The sequence below is a fragment of the Aythya fuligula genome, chromosome 1 (genome assembly GCF_009819795.1).
Source record: "Aythya fuligula isolate bAytFul2 chromosome 1, bAytFul2.pri, whole genome shotgun sequence".
Lineage (NCBI taxonomy): Eukaryota > Metazoa > Chordata > Aves > Anseriformes > Anatidae > Aythya > Aythya fuligula.
In genome coordinates, this window is record NC_045559.1 from 76,270,802 (window position 1) to 76,284,153 (window position 13,352).

The window sequence follows — 13,352 nt, forward strand, 5'->3', positions numbered from 1 at the left end:
TTGCATGACTTAGAGAACTCTCTCTGTCTGGCATCAGCACAGAACAGAGAGAAATTTCCCCCAAAAGCAGGAGAGTAATTGCATCTTCAGTATCAGTGTGGTTCAGAGCAGTCTCCAAAGACACCTGATCTCAGGAAAAGGCTTCTACAAAGCCTTAACATTGCCTGTACACTCTTAATTCAGACTCCACATACACGAGCATGTGCTTGTCACACCTATAGGATGACTTGTATTTTTGTTACATAACAAGGTGGTTTGGTTTGTGAGGGTCCCAGAGTAGGTTTTTTTGTTGTTGTTCAGTCTTCCAATCAGCAAATTTCTGACTCCCTGTTTGCTTCCCTTCCCCTTCTGATCCTCTCTCATTTTACAAAGGAAAAAATGAAGAAGCAGAGATAAAAACACTAGCTGCAAAACAAGCAAAGCTAGGAATCAAGCATGTTTCACTCTTTGCCTGAGGACCAAAACGACCATCCATGACTGTGATGAGACAACAATCACTTAGAAGTAGCTTATGCAAGTGGCTTCTCTGATTCCCTCTTCCTGCCTTTCTTCTGTTAACTGCTCCACTGCTTGACCAATTCAAGCCCACAACCTGGGCTTTTATTCCAATCAATCCAGGAGACAGTAAAGTGTTTCTGGCTACTAAGGATATTTTTTTTATTTTTATTTTTTTTTAATTCAGCTTAGTATTTTTATTCATGTGTAAGAAAACCATACGCAAGAGATTGTTAGAGAAGCAAACAAGAGACTGCCCCCTCTAAGCGTATGCTAGGAACAATCTCAAGTGACCCTTGGATAAGTCACCCTTTTCTCAATGTTGGCATGTTATGACTGGGGAGCTATTTACTACCTTTTCCAGTGTCCAAAATGACTAACAACCTGAAGTTAGATTATCCTAGGTAAATACTCATCATCCATATTAATATTTGCTTCTGGCCGTTGTTATCGATCATCTGGCAAGAAGGTGACATTGTATTGCAAATGCACAAGGCTGATGCTGATGTATTCAGAAAGTATTCACCTGGCTAATGGGGTGCATCTCCAAGTGTGTCTATCTTTCAATCACTTCACTGACTTCCTGCAAGACTACAGGTTTCCCTCAGGAGTCATCAGACCTTCTACTTCTCCATCTACAGGGCTGACAAGAGATCCCTTTAGACTCCTCCACCCTGCCACAGAAGGGGAGGGGACATTCACTCTGAAGATTTAAAAAGGTACCCACAAACGTTTAGGAGATCTTGTGACACGTTATCCCAAGAAACGAAGACTGAAGATTCACCACTGTAATAAGTATGAAGGTGAGTGAGACTTTTTGGTATGTGGGAAACATTTAGTTTGCAATTCAAGATTTTTCATTTCAACATAATATTTTAGGAACTGCAGTGGGGGTTAACAAATTTAACATTAAAAAATAACTTAAGATAAATATACATGTCATTATGTTCAGTGTGCTTGAAACCACTGCATTAGAAATAAATAAGCAAAATGCGCTCTCAAAAACAGACTGAAATAAAACACTGTGAATCATAATGCTAGATCCTCTCTTTTACCCATCATGGTTACCAATGCATGAATAGTAACATGATCTGTGCAAACAAGCAGATATTCAATTTGTTTGCAGAGGATTTATGCTGAATGCTTTCATTTGCATGTGCTGCATCAGCAAACAAACTCCAAGAATCAAGTAAGCCTATCTCATGACAAGTATGTAATCATGGTTGATGCAAATAAGATGTTAAGTTTAAAAACTTCCTTTCCTGAGGAACTAGTGATCTACTTTCCCTGTTCGTTTGTTTGGAATAACAAGTCCCCTACTTTTGCTTATTGTCTAGTTTCTGTCTTCAGGTGTAGTATAATCAAGATGCATTTTATATCATATTTCTCCTTAGTTTGCACATTATTCTCATTCCTGCAGGATCTAGTGTCCTTGTAAATAGAAGCACAAAAGGCGTTCACTTCAATGACAGTTCTCACCTGTATGGAACCTTTATAATAAATATGAGTAAAGAGAATAAAGTGTTTGATTTAACATTCATCCTCTTGTTGGATCACTGTGTTTTGAAGCTGAAATAGCCACAGAGCATGAGGAGGTTGGGCAGCAAGACAGGGAGAAAGGAGGGACTGGAAATACTTTCACATTTAGATTTGAAATTGAGAAGATCTACAGACCTGAAACCCTTTTCTTGTGTCTTGTGGTTCTTGTGCACAGGGACTCCGTAAATTGACAGCATCTTCAGTGGCACTGTTCCTTGCAGTGTCCTTCATATCTTTCTCCTGGAGTGCTCCTCAGGTAAACAGCTCACTCAGGCTGAATGCACAGCATCCTTGCATCTCGCAGGTTTGTGCTGTATAAGTACTTGTACTTGTTTGTAATGGCGTATGGTGCTGACATGTCTCTTTCTCTTTTTCGGCATAAAGGCTCATTTCCAAAGGAGAAACTGGACTCCCCAGGCTATGCTGTATTTGAAGGGTGCACGTAAGTCCTAAGCTCTTTAAGTTTTGAGGAGATGACTTTCTATACCACCGGATTATTCCTGATCTGCTTGGCTCCACACAAGCAGTAATGTAAGGATACTGTGTAGGTAGAAATTCTGAAGCCTACCTGGATATGATTATAATTATTTCTCCTTGTCTTTGAAACAGTGGCATTGCCAGTATTATTACTAATTTTTAAAGAAATCAAATTGAAGAAAGCAACTTCTGGAAGAAGAAAAGCACAGTTACTTCCAGAAAGTACTGGAAATGTATAGAGTTGGAAGCTTGATTGTGAAACCTATTGGAAAAGCAATTCTCTTAACTGAAATAATCTTAAAGGGGGGTTAAGACATACTGGATATAGTCATTATCCCTTATTCTCACTCAGGCTTTAATTAAAGCATCTTCCCAAGCAATAGGATAAAACACATTCATATAACAAGCATCTTGCATTACAGTTGGAATTCAAACCACAAGCAACCTCTTCTAAGAACTTGAATGTCAGGGTTATCAATACTGTTGTAATTAACTCTTGCAAAAAATTATTTTGAATTTCTGGTATTAGTACAGAGTTAAAGGAGCATTAAATATAAAATTTAGAGTCAAGGAGAGATGATCTTGTCCTCTGATGCAGACCCACATTTAACATAAATATTTGTGTTTTTAACAATTCTATTCTGAATTGTTTCAAAATCAAAAAGTACCAGGCAAGGCGTGTATTGAGGGAGCAAAGTTCCTTAAAAAAAACAAACCAAAACAAGAGATTCTCCCCCACCTTTTTATTTACTTCTTCCAACTGAATAATGAACTGTTATTATTATTTTTTATTATAACTTAGTTATTTTAGTTTTTTCATTTTATAGAGCAAAATCCCTTTAAAAAACAATACTTTATAGACCAGCAAAGCGATTGAAGGCTCTTGACCATATAGGAGTCAAGGAAAAACTGAGGAAAATTCAGTAAATTCCTCCATACTACATACAGCTCCTACAGTAGATTAACATATGAATGAAAAGTGCTGGAACAACATCTTTTTAGAATAAAGTATGTTTGGGAGTGTTCCAGTTAAGGATGGACTATTGCTGATTTCAAAAATCCCCCAGGGGATAAATGCATCCAATTTTATGTTTGTAGAATTAATGCTGTAACTTTGAGTTTTGAAAAGACTACTTTAGGGGTTGTAAGGTACAAATTACAACAGATTTGCGAGGTTGTTTTCAGCTTTTCCCACTGTTCTTCTAGAGGGACGGCGATTCATCTCAGATGAGAGCCAGCGAAAGGATCTGTATGACAGAATGCAGCTTGGTAAGTGCCCACAGTCTTTTCTCAGATTAGGAAAGAAATCTATAGAAACAGGAGAGGGGTTGTTTTCCTGTAATCATATTTAAGGAAGCACTTTTTAAATATAACTTTGTTTTGTTATATCCTTCATTCCAAAAAGCACATTATAAAGACCATGTATCTGATTTTCTTTTCTTGTGTACCTGTGACTTCACTTCCATTAGCATTGATGTTTCACATTATTAGTATTCACATGATAATGTTTCACATTATCATCAGGCCCTTTGACTTTCTTTTCCCAGTGGAAAAAAATCAAATGAAATTATTAATTCTGCTGAACTGACAAGTGACAAAAGTCAACAACATTTTTTCATGCTAGACAATGTGCCCAGAGGAAATAACCTAGCAAAATAATAACACGTGAAAAAAAATGTTCTCTTTACTTTCTAAGGAACCCCCTTTGCAAGAAATAGGTAACCTCTTCTGTGTTAGACATTTATCAGGCTGGTTTTGAGTACATAATGTTACAGAGTGAAGGAAAGAGCAGTATTTTTTTCTATTTATATCTCTATTTGTAGATATAAAAGCAGAGTGAAATAAAGAAATCGCATAAAACACTGACAAACTGGGCATCTCTGATTTTGTAATTCTAGAAACACGCAGCCAAAATACAAATCCTTTATCTCTTTCTGAAGCTGCAGCACTGTTCCTTAGTTCCTTACAGAAAGCCCAAGAACAAGGTAAGTGCATGTTTTGTTTTTCCCAGAGCTTTTAAAAAGGGGTTTATAAGTACTAATAAGGGGTTTATAAATACTAACATGTTAATCTAAAAAGTCAGTCTTGAAATAAGGTGTTCCACAGGGTATATTTTATCAGGGTGTACATTTACACAAGCTATAGCATGAATCTGAGAAGTCATAGTTGGTAAACTTTTGTCTGCTTTTCATTTGCTTTTCAGATTTTTATTGGTTTAGATTCAAGGGAATGGCTATTTTGATTTGAATTTTCTAAAACAAAACTTCTCTAATGGGACTCCTTTTTCTACAAAATATTGCTTGTGAAATTTTCATTACTCCATTGGCTTTTCTGCCCTGGTAGAAATGCTTAAAAAGAATTCTAAAAAGCTTCAGAACAGGAGCTGTGGGATTAACATTTGGCTTCTGAGAGCTCACTGGCACAGTTGACAAAGGGTCCCAAGGAGATTTAGAGGCAGAGCCCTGAAATATCCTGAAAAATCCAGTAATCATTCATGTATTCCCAGCCTGCCATAGAGCTTGTCCAGCCATCCCATCTCTCTCTCCTCATCACCTGCTTTCTCACACTGCTGCTGCATACTTCTGCTTCTCAAAGCAAAACCTGAAAACCTGTGCCTGTCTTTCACAGCCTCCTACAGCAGAAACCAGTTACTGAGTCAGTCTTAAATAACTTGTGTTCCCCCATCTCCTTCACACATATTGCACCCCCTTAGATGAAGAGCCCTGTCTCCTGTCACCCAGCTCCCTCACCCTGCAATAGTTCACCTTTCCTCCCTAGACCAGCCTTCCTGCAAAGCTGTTATCCCAAACCCCTCATCTTCTGTTGCATACATACAGTTCACCATGCTGAGACCCTAAATCTATGCACTCTGTCGCCTGTCATAGAATCATAGAATCATTAAGGTTGGAAAAGACCTTCAAGATTATCTGGTCCAACCATCACCCTACTACCAATATCACCCACTAAACCATGTCCCTGAGTGCTAGGTCCAACTTTTCCTTGAACATCCTCGGGGATGGTGACTCCACCACCTCCCTGGGCAACCCATTCCAATGCCTGACTGCTCCTTCTTAGAAGAAATGTCTCCTCATTTCCAACCTGAACCTCCCCTGGCACAACTTGAGGCCATTCCCTCTAGTCCTATCACTAGTTATCTGTGAGAAGAGGCCGACCTCCAGCTCCCCACACCTTCCTTTCAGGTAGTTGTAGAGAGCAATAAGGTCTCCCCTGAGCCTCCTCTTCTCCAGACTAAACAACCCCAGTTCCCTCAGCCGCTCCTCACAGGACTTGTGCTCCAGGCCCTTCACCAGCTTCGTAGCCCTTCTGTGGACACACCCCAGGCCCTTGATATGTCTTGTACTGAGAGGCCCAAAAGCGAACACGGTACTGGAGGTGTGGCCTCACCAGAGCTGAGTACAGGTACCCTTCACCTCTTCAGTTAAACAGACTATTTTTTTGTCAATGGCCTGCTCCATTTGGAAATGGAGTTGGGAACAGGGAAGTTGAAAAGGGAAGGATACAAGCACCAGTGACTCTGTGCTGTACTCCAGTCCCTGGTGCTGGGGAGGTTGGAAGAGCTTATGCAAGATCAGGAGCTTGTCCAAGCTATGTTCCTTGCCTCTTTGGTCCAGGCCAGGGAGGAATATAAGGTGACTAGAAGCTATCTTTGTGGCATTTTTGGTCTCAGTTGTGAGATTTTTATGCAGCCTCTTAATTACAGTTGTCACAATAGGAAGAAGAGCTTTATTTGAATTATGAAATGTAAAGAAAAACCCAAGTGAAATATGAGGTGTTTTGTACCTTTTGCATAGATACATGGTAAAACAGGCCTATTACTGCCTCGTTACCTTTGACGTGATCACTAGCGTGCAATAAATAACTTGCCATTGCTGCCATACCACCTCACCTTGTTTATCTAAAGTATACAGCTTTCCTGAAATGAAAACAGAATTTACCTGGTGTATGTGCAGATATCCTTGAACCATTACTGACTTTTCCAACTCCTAGCATCTCCCACTGTACCTCACATAATTCTGGGGCTCTATGCTTAACTCTCTCCTCCCTGCCATGGCAGAAGTCTGAAAACCAAATATTTCAGTGGTGCTTTGGGTGAAAGAGGCAGAATTAACAATGAGCATAAGTCTTTGGACAAACTATATGGGCAATTCTAAAGATAAATCAGTGAAAGCGTCTGTTTCTTGTGAGCTAACAAAAAGAGAAAATCTTGTGAAGTTCATGATTCATAAATTTTAGTGGTGTTTTCCTGCCTGCTGTTGCTGTTCAAAAGGAGATAGTGTCTGGCAACACCCATTAAGAAAAAAGGTGACACATCTGAGAAAGCTAAGCAAAACTGCCAGCTTGCTTGAAAAATACTCTCTGAAATAACATTGACATCATTGTAGTACTAGACTAACAAAACAATCAAACATGGATAAGTCACACATTTTCAGAAGATCATGTTCAGTTGATTTTAGAATCCTCTTGACTGAGAGAAATGTGCAAATACAGAACAAATATATTTTTTTTTCATGAAAAAATTGTTCCTTTTACCAAAATATTTCTCTGGACATGGCTTATATCCTTGTTCCTCAACAAACAGAAAAATTCCTACATTTAAAATGACAGAAGGCATGATTATTTCTATTTTCATCATTTAGCTAAGCAGTCAGATTACACTAGGGCTGTCCCTGAGGTATATTCATATCCTGAAAACTATGGGTGGCTGAACTTTCCTTTATCTACATCTTATTTTCTCCCATTGTGTCTTGTCTTACAGTTGAAGAAGAAAATGGTGATCACCCTGGCTACTTGACGGATAATTTATCAAATTGGTGAAATATTTCAAATTTCTTTAACATTTGTATTCTGTATACCCTGAAACCATGATTTGTGTAAACAGAGCATTTAATTTGTCCTCACTTAAGTTCCAAAAGGGTCACGTATTTTTCACATATTATTCATAGCAATGGTTTGAATACAAACTGATTAAAAATTACCAATTCAGCTAAAGATATTTGTAAAGTTCTTGCCTTGTTTAGATCATTTTGTATTTCTAATCCAAAGTTTAAAATACGCTGTTCCATCTTAGCTGAAAGGATGATTAAAGCTGTCCTTTTGCACAATTACTTCATTAAAATCAAATTTTCAATAGTGAGTGGAAAACCTTCTGCCACCTTCTACCCAGCTGTATATCGGAGCCATTTTTACTTCCAATTAAGGTGGATTCTTTCATTTCTGTCCCTGTATGTTGATGAAGGTTAGTACAGAATCAGGGCCTCAATAGGGTCCATGGCATACAGTCACTACTGCTGCAGGTGGTACAGGTCTGCTGGAGCTGGTGGTGGCACACTAGTTACAAATCTAGTGTCATACATGACAACTGGCACACAGAATATTAGTTGCATCATTCTTGTACATTTTTGTTGTTTTTTAAGTTTTCAAACTGAAATTATATATAAAATGGTTAATTATTCCATGCTGATAAAGACATATTGAACATTATTCATGCAGCTTTGTGGTCTTACTGGAAAGCCCTCTGTAGTTCTCATGTAATTAAAAAATAGCCACATGATTCTTGTGTCCAAGCAACTATGTTTTTTTTTTTAACCTTTAGCCCTGGTCCTGCTCTTCATCATTTAATACTACTTTCCTCAGATCTTTCTCATGATACTGCTAATTAATTTTGTTAACTCACACTAACTATAATGCTTCTCCTCAACACAAAAAATGCATCTGAAGAGTAATTAATTTCTATCATTGGGCCATAGGCATTTTCAGTAATTGTTTATGTCACTTCATGACGAAACATAGAAGAAATCAAAATCTCCTTGTTTGTTTATTTTTAAGCAGTAATATATCTATCAATAGCAGTGTATACTATATGACAGAATGAATTCATGATGAATTTCATCTAAAGACACCACAATCTTTTCATTCATTTAGTAACTCTTTGTTTCAAGCATGTTCTGAAAGTGCATTAAGTTAATTTTCACCAAAATTTGCAGTATGATCAATCAGTATTAAGAAAAAATTAGGACATCTGATTTAGTATTCTGAAATTCATGTTCCTCTAAATGTCCTAGAAATACAAAAATTGTACTAATCTCATTCTCCATTGACCTTGTATGTATTCCTGTGGATCTGAGCTCACTAGTTCAAACTTTCTTTTTTCTTTTTCTTTTTCTTTTTCTTTTTCTTTTTCTTTTTCTTTTTCTTTTTCTTTTTCTTTTTCTTTTTCTTTTTCTTTTTTTTCTTTTTCTTTTTCTTTTTCTTTTTCTTTTTTTTCTTTTTCTTTTTCTTTTTCTTTTTCTTTTTCTTTTTCTTTTTCTTTTTCTTTTTCTTTTTCTTTTTCTTTTTCTTTTTCTTTTTCTTTTTCCTTTTCCTTTTCCTTTTCCTAAGTATCATGAACCAGAACAGCAATTCTGTCATAGGTAGAGCTGTCTGTGAAACCCCAGTATTTGCAATATGGCAGATAATTGGTTATGTAACATAAAGCTGCTACTAACCTTGTCAGATGACAGTATCAGTTAGAAATCTGGGGCATTTAAGTTAGACAGTCTGTTGCCTTGACTGAATGAGAAGCCATTCCCCCTAACATTTCAAAAGGCAGAAATGTTTTGCCATACTTAAAACTGCCTTGCTACTGATATCTGGTCCTAACATACATGTACAAGGCAGAACTACAATAAGCCTGGAAGTGGGAGGCAGAGATCACTTTGTCCCCTGCAGGAGTATTTCTGAGAAGACTGAGCATGGTATTCACTTTAGTTATGTATCAAAAATTGTACACTTTCTGTCACTGGGCTGGTGCTCACAACGCGTGAGCATGATGAAAAAAACATAGCTGGCTTTGTAGAAGATGTCATGCCAACTCTCTGTTTCTGCTAGGAAACTCAAATACCTTCAGTACATCTAAGTGAACCTGCAGTCATGATAATACACGTTGCTTATTTTTCTCCTTATCCAGAAAGAAAAAGCATAGCTGTCTTAATGTAACCCCAGCAAAACCCTTCCAGATTCAATACTGTCAGGGCTGTCTCCATCATTTAGCAAGATTTACAGTTATGTGTGTAGTGATCATATCTTCCAGCACTGAAATGATGCTGGGTCTGGAATGATAATAAACAGCTTGTCACTACTAGAACATTTGTAAGCAACAAAGGAAGTGATGGATCATTCTCAGATGATGTTAATGCAAATTACAGGGAACATGGGGTTAAATGCTTTTCTTCACTATAACAGTGTGTTGATATACAAGCAATAATGCTAGGCTTCCTGAAATCCTTTTTTTTTTCTTTTTTTTTCTTTTTTTTTTCTTTTTTTTTTTTCTTTTTTTTTTTAAGAGAAAGTTAATTTTCATTCAATATGACCTTTAAATGTTCTTTTAGAATCACAGAATCATTTAGTCTGGAAAAGACCTCTACTACCTCACCAGAGCTGAGTACAGGGAGATGATCACTTCCCTAGTGCTGCTGGCCACGCTGGTTCTGATACAATCCAGGCTGTGGTTGGCCTTCTTGCCCACCTGAGCACACTGCTGGCTCATATTCAACTTGCTATCGACCAATACCCCCAGGTCTCTTTCCACTGGGCAGCTTTCCAAACACTCTTCCCCCAGCCTGTAGCGTTGCATAGCGTTATACCACAAGTGCAGGACCAGGCACTTAACCTTGTTGAACTTCATACATTTGTCCTTGGCCTGTCAATCCAGCCTATCCAGATCCCTCTGTAGAGCCTACCTACCCTTGAGCAGATTAACACTTGTACCCAGCTTGGTGTGGTCTGCAAAGTTACTGAGGGTGCACTCAATTCCCTTGTCAAGATCATTGATAAAGATACTGAGGAGAACTGGCCCCAATACTGAGCCCTGAGGAACAACATTTGTGATCAGCTGCCAACTGGATTTAACTCCATTCACCACGATTCTTTGGGCATGGCCACCCAGCCAATTTTTTACCCAGCAAAGAGTACACCCATACAAGCCATGAGCAGTCAGTTTTTCCAGGAGAATGCTGTGGGGAAGTGTTGCACCCTTAAACATCATATTCATTGACTCAGCAAGGTAACTGATTAAATCCACTTCAACAAAGAACATACATTTTTGAGCTCACAGAATGCAGTTTTCCACTTAGTAAAAGGTATGAAGAAAATACATATGTGGTATCTTTGTTTTCACTGCTTTCATATGAAAAATACTTATTAACCATTTTTAATTACTTTATAAGTGGCTAAACAATAGTGACTCCTTTTAAATCCAGTCAAGTTTTTGCCATAAAACTTGAACATATCTTCTGAGAATAGGTATTTTTTCAGTTATCCAAATCAGCTTGAGAATGAAAGTCCAATTTTAAAACTGATTTTAGGTGACCAAAAATACAGATAGGCACTTAATCACTTTTATTTTATATGATCTATAGTAAGAACCATGTCTTCAAGTGTTGGTTAAGTGTTTGAAAGGTAGGTATCTAATCAAAACTGGTCATGTAAGCTCTCCCCAGAAAAGACAGTGAAGGTAAATACCTCCAGAGGTCAGATCATCCTACCTGCTGAGGAACAGCCTGAATCAATTGCTAGAAATGTCTTTTCTTAAACAGCTTGAGAAATTCTTGATTTTCAAACTTCTAAATAAAAGATGGAATTGTTTTAGAATTATTTTTTAAGATGAGGTTTCTTCCACAGAAGTGAAAGAGAGCATGAACTTATGGGGCAATTGGAAGAATTTAAATGCACAACTTTGAATGTTTTCACATTGCTCTGTGGCATGTAGGTTTGCCTGCATGAGAAGGTGTTAATTAAGCAATTTTTGTCATTTTCTTTAACCAAATAACATTCATTTCTTCCCTGAACTTGGTTAACAAACTTAATGTACGACATAGTGAAAACAATTAAAGAAACATAACAGAGAAATGATAAAATAAATGATCTGCTGTTTATTGTGGGTCTAAATGACTTCAGGAAGATGACTTTCATTTATCTCTAAAATTCAAATGCCCACTGCATAAGACTTTATATTGTTCCACAGTATATTTTACCACTGAATCAAGACACTTCTATGTGCTGTAAAAAAATGTTTTAAATGATGTAAGCTTACAATAAGATAAACAGCATGAGGAAAAATGAAGATCATTGTGTTTTCAGTAAATCTTTTTTAACCCTGATAAGGTTTCCTCAGTGTACCACTTTTTCTCTACATTTTCTGAGCTCTGATTTAAAGATCATTTCAGTTTGGGAGGGGAAAATGGAGGGCATAAATGAAGCAAGAGTTCATTTGGAACAACCATAATAGAGCTATCAGCATGGGCCATGATTAATATAGACAATTATGCAAACAAAGGTATGATCTACAGTTTGTATAAGCTCCTGAGGGGACTGTCACATTGTCTAGGTTTACTAAGCTTGAAAAATTTCTTCTACCTTCACTGGGCACAGAATTGTCATTTAAACTACTTTCAAGGTGAAATAATATTAGGCTTCCCAACAGTGTAACTCAAGTAACATTTAAGATTCTCCTAATCACAACACCCTGTCCTTAACACAAAGCTTGCCAAGCCTACAGGAGAAGCTCTTGAATGGATGAAGAGACCCTGATACAGTGAGAGCAACACATTCAGTTCCTGTACTCTCCATGCTGCTTTGTCTTCCCTTGAGGTAATACTCCAAGGGAAAAGGGAGATTTGATGTTTTGCCTATCCCTTTCAGCCTCTTCATCTTCATCATATCTTTCATCCTCATCTTCATCTTCGCCTTCACTGTGGTGAGGGCTGGAATGCTGAGAGACAGAAGGTGATGGTGGCACTGATGAAGGCCTGGGGTACCTGAAACCTTCCGTCTGGCAGAGAGAGAAGCAAGTTGTACATGTTATCACAGTGTTCCTCAGTTGGTTGTGTACAGCAATTCAAGGCAGTCAGCACGTCAAGGCAAACTATTGGTGATGGCATGTAAGCTAGACCACTCCAAAATTAAACTCCCTTAAATACAGGTCCTCTCAGTCCTTCTCTGATAGGAAGTATGTGCCTGTATGGCAGTAATCTTTAGCTTGTATCATAAACAATACGCTTCCTTTCCAGCATTGTTTCTTTGACTTATTGAGCATTAAAACCCTCAATGCTACATGAAATCCTCCTGAACTCTCTAGTCAGAATGCTCTGACTGAAATTCAGAATTAGCCTGAAGTTTTGAACAATTTTCTAGTTATACATCAATTTCTGCAAAACCAGAGCCAAACAAGGAGTCTTGGCCTGAGCCTTCCAACCTAGGTGATTCTGTGATTCTGTGATTCCTTTCTTCTTACTATTTGAAAACCTGAGTTGCTCTGGGGGTGTCTGGACTGAATTTGAGCAGCATCCCTTCTAACATTGGTGCTAATGTGCACTACACAAGAAGTGTAGTGATTGAAAGTATGCCTTTAAACTGGACCCCTTGCAGTTCCAGCCACAGCCTTCTCCTCACATACTCTGTTTAGATGAATACTGTGTTTTGCTTCGTTTTCCCTTGGTATCTTTTCCCAGCTTCCTTTTTATTATTGGATTAGTGCAGAACATCTTCATGGAGTTTACCAGGAGCAAAACTAGAAGTTGACGCTTTTCTAAAAGAAATTCCAAGGACCAGTTCTTCAGCTGGTCTAAAGTGGCGTAGTCCCATCCAGATCACTCTAAATTGCTGGAAGAACTGTCCCTGTATTGCACATGGTATCCTTACTGTTTGCATTTGATATCATTACAACTTAGACTGGAGCTTGGGTCTACAACTTAAGATTTTAACTGTGAGCTAATTTATCTGCAGTTAGAACAAAACTTGCTGACTGACTCTCTCTCTCAAGCACACACACATTCTCTCTCTTT

At 38.0% G+C, this 13,352-nt stretch overlaps 2 protein-coding genes across 2 annotated transcripts in view; one reads left to right on the top strand and one right to left on the bottom strand.

The window, feature by feature from the left end:
- The first annotated feature begins 1,292 nt into the window (after window positions 1-1,292).
- SPX (spexin hormone) lies at window positions 1,293-7,347 on the top strand. The gene is made up of 6 exons (XM_032186960.1): window positions 1,293-1,298; window positions 2,210-2,290; window positions 2,419-2,476; window positions 3,718-3,780; window positions 4,410-4,496; window positions 7,289-7,347. The coding sequence occupies exons 1-6, from the start codon at window positions 1,293-1,295 to the stop codon at window positions 7,345-7,347; spliced, it is 354 nt and encodes a 117-aa protein (XP_032042851.1).
- Window positions 7,348-12,118: 4,771 nt separating this feature from the next.
- GYS2 (glycogen synthase 2) overlaps window positions 12,119-13,352 on the bottom strand; it is a 48,795-nt gene continuing 47,561 nt past the window's right edge. The window contains exon 16 of the mRNA XM_032204737.1: window positions 12,119-12,340. Coding sequence (XP_032060628.1) covers window positions 12,119-12,340 — 222 coding nt within the window. The remainder of the gene's footprint in view (window positions 12,341-13,352) is intronic.

What these genes read in the sequence shown, in the direction of transcription:
- SPX (XM_032186960.1), top strand. An exon ending in GTATGACAGAATGCAGCTTG is followed by an intron (nt 3,781 to 4,409) that starts GTAAGTGCCCAC and finishes TTGTAATTCTAG; the next exon opens with AAACACGCAGCCAAAATACA. An exon ending in ACAGAAAGCCCAAGAACAAG is followed by an intron (nt 4,497 to 7,288) that starts GTAAGTGCATGT and finishes CTTGTCTTACAG; the next exon opens with TTGAAGAAGAAAATGGTGAT.